Raw genomic sequence first — 20,153 nt, forward strand, 5'->3', positions numbered from 1 at the left:
AAAGAGCAAGTTATTATTTAAATGGAGAAAAAGATTGCAAAGTGCCGCAGTACAGCGGCACCTGGGGGTATTGCGCATGAAACACAAAAGGATAGTATGCAAGTACAGCAAGTGATCAGGAAGGCCAATGGTATCTTGCGTCTTTATTGCAAAGGGGATGGAGTATAAAAGCAGGAAAGTCTTGCTACAGCTATACAAGGTATTGGTGAGGCTACACCTGGAATACTGCGGCAGTTTTGGTTTCCATATTTACGAAAGGATATACTTGCTTTGGAAGCAGTTCAGAGAAGGTTCACTAGGTTGATTCTGGGGATGAGGGGGTTGACTTATCAGGAAAGGTTGAGTAGGTTCGGCCTCTACTCATTGGAATTCAGAAGAATGAGAGGTGATCTTATCGAAACATAGAAGATTATGAGGGGGCTTGACAAGGTGGATGCAGAAAGGATGTTTCCACTGATGGGGAAAACTAGAACTAGAGGGCATGATCTTAGAATCAGGGGCCGCCCATTTAAAACAGAGATGAGGAGGAATTTCTTCTCTGAGGGTTGTAAATCTGTGGAATTTGCTGCCTCGGAGAGCTGTGGAAGCTGGGACATTGAATAAATTTAAGACAGAGATAGTTTCTTGAGCGATAAGGGGATAAGGGATTATGGGGAGCGTGCGGGGAAGTGGAGCCGAGTCCATGATCAGATCAGCCATGATTTTATTGAATGGTGGAGCAGGCTCAAGGGGCCATATGGCCTGCTCCTGTTATGTTGTTATGCGTGCCATTTCGGGTTGGCAGGTTGTAACTAGTGAAGTGCTGCAAAGATCAGTGCTTCGACCTCAACTATTGGTAATCGATATTAATGACATGCTGATGATACAAAGCTAGGTAAGCTGGGAGGAGGACACAAAGAGGTTGCAAAGGTATATAGACAGGTTAAGTTAGTGGACAAGAAGGTGGCAGATGGAGTATAATGTGGGGAAATATGAAATTATCCACTTTGGTAGGAAGAATAGAAACGTAGATTTTTTTTTAAATGTTTATAAAAGGCGAGCAGTATAGTAAATGTTGGAAGAATTTGGGTGTCCTTGTACACGAATCACAGAAAGTTAACATATAGGTACAACAAATAATTAGGAAAGTAAATGGTATGCTAGCATTTATTGCAAGGGGATTGGAGAATGAGTCAGGAAGTCTTGCTGCTATTATATAGGGCCTTGATGAACCACACCTGGAGTACTGTGTACAGTTTTGGTCTCCTTACCCAAGGAAGGATATACTTGCCTTAGCGGGGGTGCAATGGAGGTTCACCAGATTGATATAAAAAAGAGTTGTAATATGGAGAGATCAAGTAGAATGGGCCTTTATTCTCTGGAGTTGAGAAGAATGAGAGGTGATCTCATTGAAATGCATAAAATTCTTAGGAAGACTTGACAGGGTAGATGCAGAGGGGCTGTTCCCCCTGGCTGGAGAGTCTAGAACTAGTCATAGTATCAGGATAAGGGGTCATAATAACAGGATCAGGACTGAGATGAGGAGAAATTTCTTCACTCAAAGGGTTATAAATCTTTAGAATTATTTGCCCCAGAGACCTGTGGATGTTCAGTAATTGAGTGTATTCAAGACGGGGATCGATAGATTTTTGGTCACCAAAGGAATCAAGGGATATGAGGATTTTGCAGTACAGTGGAATGGTGGTAGATCAGCCATGATCTTACTGAATGGTGGAGCAGGATCGAGGGGCCCTATGGCCAACTCCTGCTCCTCCTCATGATGTTTGGTTATGATGTCCTTGGCTAGCAATAATCTATTAACCTCTAATTTAAATGTATTAATTGAACTAGCATCTACTGCTTTTTGTGGGAGAGAATTCCATCCTGTGTGTAAAGAAGTGTTTCCTAACTTCTCTCCTGAATAGCCTGGCTCTGATTTAAAGCTATGTCCCCTTGTCCTCGACTTCTGCCATCAGCAGAAAAGTTCCTCTCTATCTACCCTATCAATTTCTTTCAAAGTCCCAACAACCTCAATCAAAGCATCTCTTAACCTTCTATATTTCAAGGAATACAAGACTAATTTATGTAATCACTCCTCATAATTTAACCCTCGGTGCCCTGGAGTCCAGGGTGACCAAGGCTGGGAACTCAACATCTAGGGGTATTCAATATTCAGGGAGAATAGACAGAAAGGAAAAGGAGGTGGGGTAGCATTACTGGTTAAAGAGAATAACACAATAGTAAGCAAGGATATTAGCTTGGATGATGTGGAATCTATGGGCCCAAGTTTCCACACGCGCCTAGAACGGCGCAGTCCCGACCTGGACGCCCGTTTTTCGCGCCACAAAGTGCGCCGAAAAAAATCCTCCGTATTCTCCACCTACCTGTGGCCCTCGGCGCAGCCAGCAGGAGCTGTGGGGAGGCGGAGCCAGGTCCCTATGCTGAAAACAGTGCCGGGACCTCTGCACATGCGCGCTACAGTGGGCACGCAAGTGCAGTAGCTCCAGGCGCCCGAAGCACGCAGCCCCGAGCCCTGGCCGAATGGCCTCACTGGGGCTGCGTGAATAAGGCTCCTCCCACGGCCAGCTCCTGCTTCCCCCCCACCCCCGACCAGACCCGACACCCGCTCTACCTCCCACCCCACCCGGACCCGACCCCCTGCCCCCCCCACCTCCGGACTCGACGCGACCCCCCCCCCCCCCCCCGCCTCAGGAACTGACCCGACCCCCCCCCTCTCCGGACCCGACCCCCCCTCCCGACTGGACCGGACCCGACCCGCGCTCCTGCTCCGCACCCTCCCCGCCGACTGGACCCGACCTGCACTCCTGTTCCCCCCCCCCCCCCCCCCGACTGGATCCGGCCTGACCTCCCCGACCTCCCCGTCCCCTCCCTCCCTCCACCCCCATCCCTCCCTCGACCCCCCTGCCCCCATCCCTCCCCCTCCCTCCCTCCCTCACCCCCCTCCCTTCTCCCCCTCCCCCTCTCTCACCCCCCTCCCTTCTCCCCCTCCCCCTCTCTCAACCCCCCTCCCCTCTTCCACCCCCCTCCCTCTCTCCCACCCCCCCTCCTCTCTCCCTCTCTCCCACCCCCTCCCTCTCTCCCTCCCACCCCACCCCCCCCTCCCCTCTCCCTCCCACCCCCCTCCTCCCCTCTCCCTCCCACCCCCCTCCTCCCCTCTCCCTCCCACCCCCCTCCTCCCCTCTCCCTCCCACCCCCCTCTCACCCCCCTCCTCCCTCTCCCCTCTCACCCCCCTCCTCCCTCTCACCCCCCTTCTCTCTCTCTCTCTCCCCCCCTCTCTCCCCCCCCTCCTTCCCCCTCTCTCTCTCTCCCCCTTCTCCCCTCCTCCCCTCCCCTTCTCCCCCCCCCTCCTCCTCTTCTCCTCCCCCTCTCCTCCCTGTCTGGCGTAAAAATAAAACGGGGAAGGTGGCTCAACCGTGGCCAACAAGGGAAATTAGGGATAGTGTTAAATCCAAGGACGAGGCATATAAATTGGCCAAAAAAAGCAGCAAACCTGAGGTTTGGGAGAAATTTACAATTCAGCAGAGGAGGACTAAAGGTTAAATTAGGAGGAAGAAAATAGAGTATGAGTGTCAGCTTGCAGGGAACATAAAAACTGACTGCAAAAGCTTCTATAGATATGTGAAGAGAAAAAGATTAGTGAAGACTAATGTAGGTCCCTTGCAGTCAGAATCATGTGAATTCATAATGTGGAACAAGGAAATGGCAGACCAAATGAAAAAATACTTTGGTTTTGTCTTCACTAAGGAAGACACGAATAACCTCCCGAAAATACTAGGGGATCGAGGGTCTAGCGAGGAGGAGGAACTGAAGGAAATCCTTATTAGTCAGGAAATGGTGTTAGGGAAATTGATGGGATTGAAGGCCGGTAATTCCCCAGGGCCCGATAGTCTGCATCCCAGAGTACTTAAGGAAGTAGCCCTAGAAATAGTAGATCATTTTCCAACATTCCATGGACTCGATCAGTTCCTATGGATTGGAGGGTAGCTAATGTAACCCCACTTTTTAAAAAAGGGAGAGAGAAAACAGGGAATTATAGACCAGTTGTGGGGAAAATGCTGGAATCAATTATTAAAGATGTAATAGCAGCGCATTTGGAAAGCAGCGACAGGATCGGTCCAAGTCAGCATGGATTTATGAAAGGGAAATCATGCTTGACAAATCTTCTAGTTACATCCTCAAAAAATTCTAGTAGAGTGGATAAGGGAGAACCAGTGGATGTGATGTATTTGGACTTTCAAAAGGATTTTGACAAGGTCCCACACAAGACATTAGTGTGCAAAACTAAAGCACATGGTATTGGGGGTAATGTATTGACATGGATAGGGAACTCGTTGGCAGACAGGAAGCAACGAGTGGGGATAAACGGGTCCTTTTCAGAATGGCAGGCAGTGACTAGTGGGGTACTGCATGGTTCAGTGCTGGGACCCCAGCTATTTACAATATATATTAATAATTTAGACGAAGGAATTAAATGTAATATCTCCAAATTTGCAAATGACACTAAGCTGGGTGGCAGTGTGAGCTGTGAGGAGGATGCTAAGAGGCTGCAGGGTGACTTGGACAGGTTAGATGAGTGGACAAATGCAGTATAATATGGATAATTGTGAGGCTATCCACTTTGGTGGCAAAAACAGGAAGGCAGATTATCTGAATGGTGCCAGATTAGTAAAAGGGGAGGTGCAACGAGGCCTGGGTGTCAAGGTACATCAGTCATTGAAAGTAGGCATGCAGGTACAGCAGGCAGTAAAGAAAACAAATGGCATGTTGGCCCTCATAGCGAGAGGATTTGCGTATCGGAACAGGGAGATCTTGCTGCAGTTGTACAGGGCCTTGGTGAGACCACACCTTGAATAGTGGGTACAGTTTTGGACTCCTAATCGGAGGAAGGACAGTCTTGCTCTTGAGGGAGTGCAGCGAAGGTTCACCAGACTGATTCCCGGGATGGCAGGACTGACATATGAAGAAAGACTGGATCGACTAGGTTTTTATTCACTGCAATTTAAAAGAAGAATGAAAGGGGATCTCATAGAAGCATATAAAATTCTGACGGGATTGGATAGGTTAGATGCAGGAAGAATGTTCCCAATGTTGGGAAAGCCCAGAACCAGGGGTCACGGTCTAAGGATAAGGGGTAAACCATCTAGGACCGAGATGAGGAGAAACTTTTTCACCCAGAGAATTGTGAACCTATGGAATTCTCTACCACAGAAAGTTGTTGAGTCCAGTTCGTTGGATATATTCAAAAGGGAGTTAGATGTGGCCCTTACGGCTAAAGGGATCAGGGGGTATGGAGAGAAGGCAGGGGTGGGGTATTGAAGTTGCATGATCAGCCATGATCATATTGAATGGTGGTGCAGGCTCGAAGGGCCGAATGGCCTGCTCCTGCACCTATTTTCTATGTTTCTATGAATCTATGCTGCACTCCTTCAGAGACCAATATATACTTTCTAATGTGCAGTGCCCAGAACTGTACACAATACTCCAAATGTAATCTAACCCAGGGCTTTGTATAACTGTAGCAAAACTTCCTCGGCTTTATATTCTAGCCTTCTAGATATAAAAGGCTAACATTCCATTCGACTTTTTGTACCAGACCATTACATTTTATTAATCTATGTACATGGACCCTAAATCTCTTTGGAACTCCATTGTTTCTAGCTTTTCATTATTTAAAAGACTCCGATCTATCATTTTCTGGTCCAAAATGGATGACATCACACTTACCCGCGTTGAAATCCATCTGCCACAGCTTTGCTCACTCACTTAATCTGTCAATGCCTCTTTGTAATTTTATGCTCCAGTCTACAATACTTACTATGCTATCTATCTTTGTGTCAGCAGCAAAGTTGGGTATATGGCTCGCAACTAAGTTATCTAAATCATTAATATAGTGAATAGTTGAGGCACCAGCACAGATTATTGTGGGACACCATTAGTCACTTCTGTAATGTATGCAACTGAGTATGCTCATAGGTTTGTAGAGCTGTTGCATTGTGAGTAGCTAAGCCGGTCACGCGATGTTCACAAGACTCAATAAAATCCCAGTCAGTTGAGTCTAGATCATCCACGATGAGGTTTGCAGTTGCGAGCCCAGTGGATGAACTGCTAATGTGTAGTATGATTGTTAAACCGGTTAATAAACCAACTAGTTCTTAATAGCATTGTGCTGCTATGAATTCTTAAGCAAAGAACCCATGAAGCAAATACATTACAACTTCCTTCCAATTCGAGTACATAACCATTATCCTTATTCTGTCTTCTACCGTCTACTTTTATTCTCCACCAAATAAAGAGCTCCAAGACATCACTCCATACATTAAGAGAGTGTTATGAAAACATAATTAGTCATTGTTTGTTGCAGTACCAATGGTGCCACAATTTGTAAGTCATTATATCTGATGCTCTGACAGTAATTCCAAATACATTTGTAAAATTAGGCATAAAGTAGGGGGGGAAAGGGTGATCAGCAAGCTTGTGAATGAAATACCAAAGCAATGGGTCTGGAACAGACAGTTGTAATTTGACATGCAAGAAGATGTGATGTTTTACATAACATTTATGGTTACTAGACTAAAAAGATTGCCCAATAACTTCACACGTTTGTATTTAACATTTCATTTATTTTTAAGAGAAGTGCTTCAAATCAGAGTGGAATCCATACCCTTTATACTGCAGAACAAATCCCAAGGCACCAGCCACAAACAACTGCGCATCCAAAAGCTTACGTAGCTTGAAAATTGCATTTTCTAACTTGAATTCTGCATTTAACTTTTCCCTATAGTCAAGGAAATCCATACAGCCCAATGGCTGGGAAAAAAAACTAGATAGACTAATACTGGCTGGAACAAACTCTAGCCATTTGCATCATTGCTCTTGTGCAGAGGCACAAGAGTGAGTCATTTCTTTGGGGAGGTCCAGGCACTTCGAAAGGCAGCAGTACCATCTTATACATAACATCAAAATCTGATGCATTTACTGCACAGTGACTGCAACACATTTTTTAAATTGTTATTCATTTATGATCCTTCAAGAGTTTGTAATGCGATATACAACATGCACAGGTATTTCCCAAAGCAAGCGCTCTACTCGAAACTCCTACACGGCAATCGAGCCCCAGGTGGGCAGAGAAAACGTTTCAAGGACATCTCAAAGCCTCCTTGATAAAATGCAACATCCCCACCGACACCCAGGAATCCCTGGCCAAAGACCACCCTAAGTGGAGGAAATGCATCCGGGAGGGCACTGAGCACCTGAGAGCACGCAGAAAACAAGCGCAAACAGCAGAAGGAGCATGCGGCAAACCATTCCCACCCATCCTTTCCTTCAACGACTGTCTGTCCCACCTGTGACAGAGACAGTAATTCCCACATTGGACTGTTCAGTCACCCAAGAACGCACTTTGAATGGAAGCAAGTTTTCCTCGATTTCGAGGAACTGCCCATGATGATGATGCTGCTGCTGCACAGGTATTAGCACTGGCCACTGATTCAGAAGGTCATGGGTTCAAGCTTCGCTCCAAAGACTTGAACATTTAATCCAGGTTGATACTTCAGTGCAGTACTCAGAGAATGCTGCACTGCTGATGGTCTGTCTTTCAAATGAGACGTTAAACCAAGGCTTGCTCTGCCCTCTCAAGTGGACGCAGAAGATCCTTTGGCACTATTCAAGCTGGGGAAATTCCCAGTGTCCTGGACAATATTTACCCCTCAACCAACACCTAAAGCAGATTATCTGGTCATTTATCTCATTGATGTTTGTGAATCCTTGCTGTGTGCAAATTGGCTGCTGCGTTTCCCTACACTGCAAAAGTACTTCATAGGCTGTGAAGCACTTTGCACGTCCTGAAGTCATGAACACGAAAAATTTCTTCTTTCACATCAGTATATATTTTAACAGAGGCAGAGAAGCGTTTCCTTAAAATTTATATGGTGATATAATTATTACGTAGAATTCCATAGAATTTTCCAGCACAGAAACAGCCCATTTGGCCCATCAGGTCTACGCAGTGAGGCTCCATGCGAGCCTCCCCCCCACCTTACTTCAACTCACCCCATCAAGATATCCTTCTATTCCATTCTCCGTCACATCTATGCTGCCGATGCCACCTTCAATACCAGTGTTTATGATGTCTTTATTTTTCCTCAACCGGGGATTCCCCTCCACCACGGTTGACAGGGTCCTCAACTGTTTTCATTCCATTCCCTGCACTTGTGCTCTCACAACTTTCCCTCCCTCCCAGAACCATGATAGGGTTCCCCTCGTCCTCACCTTCCACCCCACCAGCCTTCAGTGTCAACAGATCATCCTCCGCCATTTCCACAACCTTCAATGTGATGCCGCCAACAAACAAATCTCCCCCTCCCCTTTCAGTAATCCTAAGCGACTGTTCCCTCCGTGACATCCTGGAGCTGGTCCACTCTTTAAATCACCCCCAACACCCACTCCCTTTCTCACAGCACCTTCCCGTACAAGTGCAGGGGATGCAACACCTGCCCTTTTACCTCACAACACAAAAGCAAAATACTGCGGATGCTGGAATCTGAAATAAAAACAGAGAATGCAGGAAATCTCAGCGGGTCAGGCAGCATCCGTAGAGAGAAAAACAGTGTTAACGTTTCGGGTCGACGACCCTTCATCAGAACTGCCGAATGTTCGAAAAGAGCACATTCTTAAGCACTGAAAGGGGAGAGGAAGAAAGAACAAAAGGAAAGGTCTGTGATCAGGTGGAAGGCAGGAGAGATTAAAGACACAAACATGATGGGTCGAATTGAAATGTTAATGAGAGAAGTTAGAAAAAGGTTCATCTGGATAGGGTATGAATGGCAGAGTCATGACCAGCTGCCATTATAGACAAAGTGGAAAAAAAAGAAAAAAATATATACAAGATGGCAGGGGTGGGGGGAAAAAAAAAAAGAGGGTAAGGGAAATTGTTGAACTCAATGTTGAGTCCAGAAGGGTGTAAAGTGCCTAAACAAAAGATGAGTTGCTGTTCCTCAAGCTTGCATTGAGCTTCATTGGAACAGTGCAGGAGTCAAAGGACAGAAATATCAGAGTGGGAGTGGAGTGGAAAATTAAAGTGACAGGCAACCGGAAGCTCAGGGTCACACTTATCGACTGAACGGAGGTGTTCAGCAAAGCGGTCACCCAATCTACGCTTGATCTCCCCAATGTAGAGACGACCACGTCTTAAGCAGCGAACACTGTATACTAAATTGAAAGAAGTACAAGTAAATCGCTGTTTCACCTGGAAGGAGTATTTGGGGCCCTGGATAGTGGGAATGGAGGAGGTAAAAGGGCAGGTGTTGCATCTCCTGCGCTTGCACGGGAAGGTGCTGTGGGAAGAGGAGGGCATTCTGGGGGTGATTGCGGAATGGACCAGGATGTCGCAAAGAGAGTGCTCCCTTCGGAACACAAAGGGTAAGGGAGGGGAAGATGTGATTGTTGGTGGGATCACCCTGGAGGTGGCGGATAGGGCGGAGGATGATCCGTTGAACATTGAGGCTGGTGGGGTAAAAGGTAAGGACAAGGGGAAACCTGTCGTGGTTCTGAGAGGGAGGGGAAGGGGTGAAAGTAGAGGCGCGGGAAATAGAATGGACACGGTTGAGGGCCATGTTAACCACGGCGGAGGGGAATCCTCGGTGGAGGAAAAAGGAAGACATGTCAGATGCACTAGTGTGAAAGTTGGTTGCATCAGAGCAGATGCGATGGAGACGGAGAAACTGGGAGAATGGAATGGAGTCCTTACAGGATGCGGGGTGGGAGGAAGTGTAGTCCAGCGGGAGTCAGTGGGCTTGTAGTGGAAACTGGTCAAAAGTCTATCCCCAGAAATGGAGTCAGAGAAGTCAAAGAAGGGAAGGGAAGAGTTGGAGATGGACCATGTGAAGGTGAGGGAAGGGTGAAAATTGGATGCAAAGTGAATGATATTTTCAAGTTCAGGGCGAGAGCAGGAAATGGCACCAATACGGTCATCAATGTACCAGAAAAAAAAGTGAGGGAGGGGACCCGAGTAGGACTGGAACAAAGAATGTTCCACATATCCCACGAAAAGGCAGGCATAGCTAGGACCCATGCGGGTTCCCAGAGCAACATCTTTAATTTGCAGAAAGTGAGTGGAGTTAAAGGAGAAGTTGTTCAATGTGAGAACAAGTTCAGCCAGGCAGAGGAGGGTGGTGGTGGATGGGGACTGGTTGGGCCTCTGCTCGAGGAAGAAGCAGAGCGCCCTCAGGCCATCCTGGTGTGGGATAGAATTGGATGTCCATAGTGAAAAGGAGACGGTTGAGGCCAGGAAGCTGGAAACTGTTAAAGTGATGGAGGGCATCGGAGGAGTTGCGGATGTAGGTGGGAAGAAAGTGGACAAGGGGAGAAAAAAAAAAGTCGAGATAGGAAAAAATAAGTTCTGTGGGGCAAGAACAGATGAAACATTGGGTCTACCGGGGCAGTCCTGTTTGTGGATCTTGGGATGGCGGTAGAAGCAGGCTGCGCGGATTTGGGGAACTATGTGGTTGTGGAGGGAAGATCTCCAGAGAAGATGAGGTCAGTGACGGTCTGGGAAACGATGGCTAGATGTTCAGTTGTGGGGTCATGGTCCAGGGGTAGGTAGGAGGAGATGTCAGAGAGTTGGTGATCAGTCTCTGCAAGGTTGAGGTCAGCTCGCCAAACTACAACACGCCACCCTTGTCAGCAGGTTTCATGACGAGGTTGGATCTGAGCGAGCGGAGTGCTGCAACTTCAGGTTAGAGTGAGTGAGGGGAGCAGAGAAATTGAGACAGCGATGTCCCATCAGCAGTCTGCATTGAAAAAAATCGAGAGAGGACAAGAGGCCAGAGGGACATGTCCAGGTACAGCTAGAATTCTGAAAGTGTGAGAAAGGGTCAGCTGTGCAGGGGGAAGACTACTGGCCGAAGAAGTGGACACAGATTTATTAGTGACCATCTTATATTTATGGCACCTAGTTTTGGACTCCCCTACAAGTGGAACCATCCTCTACATCTACTCTATCAAACCCCTTCATAAAATGTTTAAGATCTCCACCTCTCAGTCTTCTCTTCCCTAGGAGAAAGCCTGTTCAGCCTTCCCTGATATTTATAACCTCTAAGGTCTGATATCATCCTTGTAAATATGTCTTGCATCTTTTCCATTGCCTCCATATCCCTTTTGTAATATGGAGACCATAACACAGTATTCCTCGTGTGATCTAACCAAGGTTCTGTACAAGTACATAACTTCTCTGCTTTGGAATTATTTGCACTTGTTATGGCTTTCTTAACCTGTGTTGCTACTTTTAATTATTTGTGAATCTGTACCCCTAGATATCTTTGCCTCTACCCCAGCTAAAGTATTATTTTCCAAGGAGCAGATAGCCTCTTTATTCCTTCTTCCAAAATGCACCTCCTCACACTTAACTTTGTTGAAATTTACTTGTCATTTACACAACCATTCTGCAAGTTTATTAATGTCTCCTTGTATTTTGTGGCAATCTTCCTCAGTCTGAACTATACCCACCATTTTGGGGTCATCTGCAAACTTTGATATTATACTTTTAATTCATGAGCCCAAATCACTCATGTAAATGGTAAACAACACTGATCCTTGTAGAACAACACTTCCACAATCTGCCTGTCTGAGTAATTGTCTTCAACCCTTAATTTCCTTTTAGCCAGCTTGCTATCAATTTTGCTACTTATATCCTGACTCCACATGCTTTGACCTTAAATCCCAAATCTATTATGTGGTACCTTATGAAAGTCCATGTATATTACATTTACTGGCTAACAAGGGAAATTAAGGATAGTGTTAAATCCAAGGAAGAGGCATATAAATTGGCCAGAAAAAGCAGCAAACCTGAGGACTGGGAGGAATTTAGAATTCAGCAGAGGACAAAGGGTTTAATTAGGAGGGAAAAATAGAGTATGAGAGGAAGCTTGCTGGGAATATAAAAACTGACTGCAAAAGCTTCTATAGATATGTGAAGAGAAAAAGATTAGTGAAGACAAACGTAGGTCCCTTGCAGTCAGATTCAGGTGAATTTATAATGGGGAACAAAGAAATGGCAGACCAGTTGAACAAATACTTTGGTTTCGTCTTCACGAAGGAAGACACAAATAACCTTCCAGAAATACTAGGGGACCGAGGGTCCAGTGAGAAGGAGGAACTGAAGGAACTCCTTATTAGGCAGGAAATTGTGTTAGGGAAATTGATGGGATTGAAGGTCGATAAATCCCATGCATCGCAGAGTACTTAAGGAAGTGGCCCTAGAAATAGTGCATGCATTGGTGATCATTTTCCAACAGTCTATCGACTCTGGATCAGTTCCTATGGACTGAAGGATAGCTAATGTAACACCACTTTTTTAAAAAAAGGAGGGAGAGAAAAAACAGGTAATTATAGACTGGTTAGCCTGACATCAGTAGTGGGGAAAATGTTGGAATCAATTATTAAAGATCAAATAGCAGTGCATTTGGGAAAGCAGTGACAGGATCAGTCCAAGTCAGCATGGATTGATGAAAGGGAAATCATGCTTGACAAATCTTCTGGAATTTTTTGAGGATATAACTAGTAGAGTGGACAAGGGAGAACCAGTCGATGTGGTGTATTTGGACTTTCAAAAGGCTTTTGACAAGGTCCCACACAAGAGATTGGTGTGCAAAATTAAAGCACATGGTATTGGGGGTAATGTACTGACGTGGATAGCGAACTTGTTGGCAGACAGGAAGCAGAGAGTCAGGATAAACGGATCCTTTTCAGAATGGCAGGCAGTGGCTAGTGGGGTGCCACAGGACTCAGTGCTGGGACTCCAGCTATTTACAATATGCATCAATGATTTAGATGAAGGAATTGAAATGTAATATCTCCAAGTTTGCAGATGACACTAAGCTATGTGGCGGTGTGAGCTGTGAGGAGGATGCGAAGAGGCTGCAGGGTGACTTGGACAGGTTAGGTGAGTGGGCAAATGCATGGCAGATGCAGTATAATGTGGATAAATGTGAGGTTATCCACTTTGGTGGCAAAAACATGAAGGCAGTTTATCTGAATGGCGGTAGATTAGGAAAAGGGGAGGTGCAACGAGACCTGGGTGTCATGGTTCATCAGTCGTTGAAAGTTGACATGCAGGTACAGGTGGTGGTGAAGGCGGCAAATGGCATGTTGCCTTCATAGCTAGGGGATTTGAGTATAGGAGCAGGGAGGTCTTACTGCAGTTGTACAGGGCCTTGGTGAGGTCTCATCTGAATTATTCTGTTCAGTTTTGGTCTCCTAATCTGAGGAAGGAGGTTCTTGCTATTGAGGGAGTGCAGCGAAGGTTCACCAGACTGATTCCCAGGATGGCAGGACTGATATATGGAGGAGAGACTGGATCGACTGGGCCTGTATTCACTGGAGTTTAGAAGGATGAGAGGGGATCTCATAGAAACATATAAAATTCTGACGGGACTGGACAGGTTAGATGCAGAAAGAATGTTCCCGATGTTGGGGAAGTCCAGAACCAGGGGACACAGTCTAAGGATAAGCCATTTAGGACTGAGATGAGGAGAAACTTTTTCACTCAGCGAGTTGTTAACCTGTGGAATTCCCTACCACAGAGAGTTGTTGATGCCAGTTCATTGGATATATTCAAGAGGGAGTTAGATATGGCCCTTACGGCTAAAGGGGTACTGAGGTGAATGATCAGCCATGATCTTATTGAATGGTGGTGCAGGCTCAAAGGGCCAAATGGCCTATTCCTGCACCTATATTCTATGTTTCTATCCTTGTCTACTCTTTGTTACTTCTTCAAAGAATTGAACAAGGTTGGTCAAGTATAACCTTCCCTGTTAAAATCTGCTGACTATTCTTTATTATTTTCTATTGCATCTTTTGAGAAAAGTCTTCATTATCTTTCCAACCACTGATGTTAAGCTAACTGGTCTATAGTTCTCTAGATTTGTTCTATCTCCCCTTTGAATATAGGAATAACATTCAGGGTTAACGTTTCAGGTCGACGACCCTTCATCAGAACTGGCGAATGTTCAAAAAGAACATTCTTAACAAGCACTGAAAAGGGGCAGGGAAGGACGAACAAAAGGGAAGGTCTGTGATAGGGTGGAAGGCAGGAGAGATGAGAGACAAAAGGGATGATGGGCCAAATTGAAATGGTAATGGCCGGAGTTAGAAAAAGGTTAGTCTAGATAGGGTGTGAATGGCAGAATGCCAACTGCCACTGGAGAAAAAAAACAGAAGTTCGAGAGGGTGGGGAAGGGAGCCAAAGATGGGCAGAGGTTATGCTCTGAAATTGTTGAACTTAATGTGGAGTCCAGAAAGCTGTAACATGCCTGAACAAAAGAGATGCTGATCATTGGAACAGTGCAGGAGCCCCAGGACGGAGATATCAGAGTTGGAGTGGAATGGTGAATTAAAGTGACAGGCGACCAGAAGCTCAGGGTCACACTTACTGACTGAACTCTTTTTCTCTCCACAGATGCTGCCTGACCCGCTGAGATTTCCAGCATTTTCTGTTTTAATTTCAGATTCCAGCATCCGCAGTATTTTACTTTTGTATAGGAACAACATTAGCTGTCCACCAGTTATATATTATATCGTGCATCTGCTATCTCTTCCTTAGTTTCTTTCAGTATGTGTGGATGCAATCCATCCAGACTCCGGTTTTATCCTTTCCAAGTTTGTCTAACTTATCAATTATCTCCCTCCTACCTATTATTAACGGTAACTTCCAATTATTGCCCTTTGCCACATACTCTTTCGTGATTTTATTATAAATAGACCAGCCAAGTTTATTTTATTCCTCAAACATTTACTGCTCAAGCTTCGAAAGCTTCAACGTCACTTTCTACAGATGTGTTGACCACAGCCTCGAGGGACGCTCTTTCCCGTTCATTCAAACTTCTCCCATCGTCTCAAACTCGATAGTTTTTTTAAAAATGCACTTACTTTTCAGCGCGTTAATCAGCATGATGCCGTCTTTAATGAGCTCCTTGATGAACTTGTTGGTGCGCTCGAGCTCGATCTCGTGTGCTTTGAGCCGATCCCTGAAATCTGGGCTATCCAGGGAGCAGTCAGTGAACTCCAGAGTCGGGAGCCCCATCGCAGCTCGCGCTCGCTCCTCGAGACCGACCCCGGCTCCTGCCCCTCAGCTCGAGCCGTTCCCAGGGCAGCGAGTCACCGCAACACCTCGATCACACAGCTCCGAGCACCTGGTGCACACGGAGCCAAGCCTGGCGTTTCCCTTTTGTCCCTCTCTCGCGGCCAGGATTTCAAGCGAGTACTCACGGTTCTGCAGTCACTCTTTTCGGGGCCTGGGTTTTTGTTTAAAGTGGTAATGAAGCAAAGAGCCGACTCTATGTCCCAGCCGTCATGTTGCTGCTCTGCCTTTCAGTGCTGTGGTTTAGCCCTGGTGCCGCCCCTCAACCGAACACTTCCGCCCAGTCTACTGCACCAAATTTGCCACTTTATACTCTTGCAGGGGCATTCTTTTGTGGGATGAATATTTAACACTTTGAATTTTGTGTACTGGATGTTTGATCATTTTTGGGGAACTACAAATTTCTGCGTGCAGGTGGCGTTCATCTGCTTTAGTCGATGTTCTTGAATGGACTTTGGTGAGGAGGCTAGATCTATGTTCGGACTTTGGTTTTCGAATACTGAGTTGATCGCACTACCTTTTATAAATTTTAAAGTTTATTACTTTAAAAGGAAATACAACATTAATGTAGTTTTACAGTTTGACGCTTCACCTCATACATATATATACCAATATATTTAAGTACCCAACGTGGCGACCTATACGCATTTATATTTTATTTTGACTAAGTTTTGGGATTTCGTGGTAAAGCATCTGCAGTCATACTTGCTATCCTGATTAAAGTGCTGTATACGAATATTTTAGCTCCGTTCCCCATTCAGTGTTTTAAAAACACTCAGCGATCGGCAAAAGCATTACACACAGAGTCACGGGGCGGTAATCAAGCTGGGTTAAAGGGGACAGCTACATATTTCATATTGTATCCTGTATTCGCTGATCACGATGTGGTCTCCTCTACATTGGGGAGACCAAGGGTAGATTGGGTGACCGCTTTGCGGAGCACCTCCGTTCAGTCTGCAAGTGTGACCCTGAGCTTCCTGTCGCCCGTCACTCTCCACTCCATTCTCACTCTGACCTCTCCGTCCTAGGTCTCCTACACTGTTCTAATGAAGCTCAACACAAGCTCGAGGAACAGCATCTCGTCTTTCGTTTGGGCACTTGACAGCCTTCTGGACTCAACATCGAGTTCAACAATATCAGAGCATAGCCGCTGCCAATCTTTGGCTCCCTTTCCGCGCCCCCCACCCCCGAGTCTTTTTCTTTCTTTTTTTCTCCTTGTCTCTTATGGCAGTTGGTCATTATCCTGTCATTCGCAACCTATCTTGACTAATGTTTTTCTAACTCCGAGCATTACCATTTGAATTTGGGACGTCATCCCTTTTGTCTCTCTAATCTCTCCTGTCTTCCACCCAATCATAGACCTTCCCTTTTGTTCTTTCCTCCCCTTCCCCTTTCAGTGCTTGTTAAGAATCTGTTCTTTCCGAACATTCTCCAGTTCTGAGGGTCATCGACCTGAAACGTTAACTCTGCTTTCTCTCCAAAGATGCTGCCTTACCCGCTGAGATTTTCAGCATTTTCTGTTTTTATATAAGACAGACATCTGGACCCATTCCCAGAGGGCTGGTCTGTCGATCGCCTTCCTTTCCCTAGACCAGGAGAAATGGTTCAACCGGGGGGGGGGGAATCACGAATACGTCTTTGGGACTCTTCACAGTGCGGGGCACATTTCATCGCCTGGATCCGACCTCTGTTAGCCGCCGTGGAGTATCTGATTAAGGTTAACGGGTCTTTGACCGCGGCCCTTCACTTTGGAAGAGAGGTGTGTCAAGGATGCCCCATGTCCGGCCAGTTATATGCCACCTGCATGGTACCTGTCCTGCGCCTCTTGTGGAAGAGGTTGACAGGACAGGGTCTGCAAGGACCAGGCATGGAGGTCGTCCTCTTGGCTTACGTTGATGATATGCTCCTTATGGTTACGGATCCCATTCACTTGCAGATGAGGCGTGAGTGCATCTACACAGCTACGTCCTCCACCAGGATCAACTGGGAGAAATGTTCCGACTCCTTATGGGTCAGTGGAGGGTGGACTCCCTGCCGAAGGAGCACACGCCTTTTGCCTGGAGTACAACTCATCTCCTCTACCTGGGAGTCTATCTTATCCCTGCCGAGGAAACCTGGCCAGCAAACTGGCAAAAGCTGAAGGCCAAAGTCACCACTCGCTTAGGGCGCTGGACAGGACTGCTCCAACTGCTGTCCTACAGGGGTCGAACGCTGGTCATAAATCAACTGGTGGCTGCTATGCTGTGGTACCAGTTGGTCATTTTGATTCTTCCATTGACTTCTTCTGAGACAAAAGGAAGTATTGGGTCTCTGCCATGGTTCTGAATCTCCCACTTGGGGAAGGCGGTCAGGCGCTCCTGTGCGTGCATACCTAAGGCGAGAGTTTCCGTCTTCAGACCCTGCAGAGATACCGGTACGTCGAGGATCCTCCCAGATGCACAGCCTCAACTATGATACACAGCTCCTGTTTGTAAACCTAGGTGGTGCCCATGCCTCCTTGCGGGGGCTGTCTGTCTTCCACAAGGAACTGATCAGGGTATAGAACAAGGTCACTTGCAGATGCCGTTCTCCTTGGTCAGGAGTCACAGCTGTCCACAGCTGTCCTGACGTGGATAGAGAACTGGTTGGCAGACTGGAAGCAGAGAGTCGGGATAAACGGGTCCTTTTCAGAATGGCAAGCAGTGACTAATGGAGTGCTGCAGGGCTCAGTGCTGGGACCCCAGCTCTTTACAATATACATTAACGATTTGGGTGAAGGAATTGAGTGTAGTATCTCCAAGTTTGCAGATGACACTAAACTGGGTAGTGGTGTGAGCTGTGAGGGGGACACTAAGAGGCTGCAGGGTGACTTGGACAGATTAGGTGAGTGGGCAAATGCATGGCAGATGCAGTATAATGTGGATAAATGTGAGGTTATCCATTTTGGGGGCAAAAACACGAAGGCAGAATATTATCTGAATGGCGGCAGATTAGGAAAAGGGGAGGTGCAACGAGACCTGGGTCATGGTTCATCAGTCATTGAAGGTTGACATGCAGGTACAACAGGCAGTGAAGAAGGCAAATGGTATGTTGGCCTTCATAGCTAGGGGATTTGAGTATAGGAGCAGGGAGGTCTTACTGCAGTTGTACAGGGCCTTAGTGAGGCCTCACCTGGAATATTGTGTTCAGTTTTAGTCTCCTAGTCTGAGGAAGGGCGTTCTTGCTTTTGAGGGAGTGCAGCGAAGGTTCACCAGACTGATTCCAGGGATGGCTGGACTGTCATATGAGGAGAGACTGGATCAACTTTGCCTTTATTCACTGGAGTTTGGAAGGATGAGAGGGGATCTCATAGAAACAGATAAAATTCTGACGGGACTGGACAGGTTAGATGCAAGAAGAATGTTCCTGATGTTGGGGAGGTCCAGAACCAGGGGGCATAGTCTTAGGATAAGGGATAGGCCATTTAGGATGGAGATGAGGAGAAACTTCTTCACTGAGAGTTGTTAACCTGTGGAATTCCCTGCCGTAGAGAGTTGTTGATGCCAGTTCATTGGATATATTCAAGAAGGCGTTAGATATGACCCTTACGGCTAAAGGGATCAAGGGGTATGGAGAGAAAGCAGGAAAGGGATACTGAGGGAATGATCAGCCATGATCTTATTGAATGGCGGTGCAGGCTCGAAGGGCCGAATGGCCTACTCCTGCATCTATTTTCTATATTTCTAGGAACCGCTGCTCAGGAATCTGCACCTCCATGACCGCAGGTTCATGTGGCTGGTGGAGGGCAGGACTGCATCTTGTAAGGTGACCAGAGTCCAAGACCTACTGGATAGCGGAGGAGCAGGTTGGATGGCGCCAGAGGAGCTGGCTCAGCGCCTGTCTTGGGTCGACATTCGGCTCACGGCCAAAGTCATCGAGTCGCTAAGAGTGGCACTGGGCCCTAACTCCACTAGGTGCATTGAGCAGGCTCAAGCATGTGGGGCGATCCTGTCCAAACTGACCACCATCCGGAAGAAATTTCTTATCGGCGCCATGCCCCAAAACCAACCTCGGCAGCTGGCGTCTCACAACTTGAGCTGCCTCCGGGAAATCCTTTCCGTGCCTTTCCATTCTACACGAAGGGGATTCCTGTACAGGCTGCTCTTGCACACACTCCACTTTGTCATCCTCATCTGCCATCCGTACATGCCTTGGTGCACCATCTTGCCATCCGGAGGAGGTGGGAGTCCTCATTCAAAGGTTCTCTACATGGGAGTCCTCCCTTTATCTTTTGGAGACTTGGCCTAGAGGGTGTTGCATGGGGCAATTCCATACAATAAGTTTTTAAGTCGGTTCACGGACTCCCAGGCCACATGCATTTTCTGTGGCCTGGAGGAGTCCGCGTTCCATGTTTACAAAGAATGTGAGAGGTTGCAGCCCCTCTTCCACTATTTGAAGGGGCAGCTCCTCAATTTTTTCTGCACCTCAGTCCCACGCTCCTGATCTTTGGTCACCCGGTGTGGGGTGGAGTTGGCAGGTCGCAGGGCCTCCTCATAGGAATGCTCCTGGGCCTGGCCAAGATAATCATCAGCCGGTCCAGGCAGTGGGCGGTCAAGGGGGTTATTCAGCCCGAGTGCCTGCCTCTCTTCCACGACTACATTCACACCCGGGTGTCCCTGGAGATGGAACACGCAGTGTCCAAGGGTCTACCACCAGCCGGCTGGAGTGCCCATCTGAATCAGCTGATAGGCCCTTTAAGATGAAAATCGGTATCATATGGCACACATAGGATCCCTATTTTCATGTTAAGAATTAATTGGGCGTATAACATTCACACCCTTCCCAGTAGTAGCATAGCCAGCCTGCTCAAAACCCGCACAAGAGGAAAACCTGCTCCACTCTTCGATACTTTAATCGAAACGAATGTACCTGAGTTAGAACTATTATGCATAGATTATATATTAAAAACAGTGAGCGGTCTCAAGATTCAAAAGGTGTTGCACGAGTAGATGGTGCTGTAAATATGTCAGATGATGGATTGAAAACAGTGGGATGCCACCT

General features: G+C 46.8%; 1 protein-coding gene across 2 annotated transcripts in view; it reads right to left on the reverse strand.

Moving 5' to 3' along the window:
* The window catches only part of LOC139275038 (rho GTPase-activating protein 42-like), a 608,898-nt gene extending 593,525 nt beyond the window's left edge, over nt 1-15,373 (reverse strand). For both annotated transcript variants that reach the window (XM_070891940.1, XM_070891941.1), the window contains exon 1: nt 14,924-15,373. In XM_070891940.1, the coding sequence (XP_070748041.1) occupies nt 14,924-15,077 (154 nt within the window). In that variant the 5' untranslated portion in view covers nt 15,078-15,373. The remainder of the gene's footprint in view (nt 1-14,923) is intronic.
* Nucleotides 15,374-20,153: the final 4,780 nt, after the last annotated feature.

Source organism: Pristiophorus japonicus, chromosome 10 (assembly GCF_044704955.1).
Source record: "Pristiophorus japonicus isolate sPriJap1 chromosome 10, sPriJap1.hap1, whole genome shotgun sequence".
Classification (NCBI taxonomy): Eukaryota; Metazoa; Chordata; class Chondrichthyes; family Pristiophoridae; genus Pristiophorus; species Pristiophorus japonicus.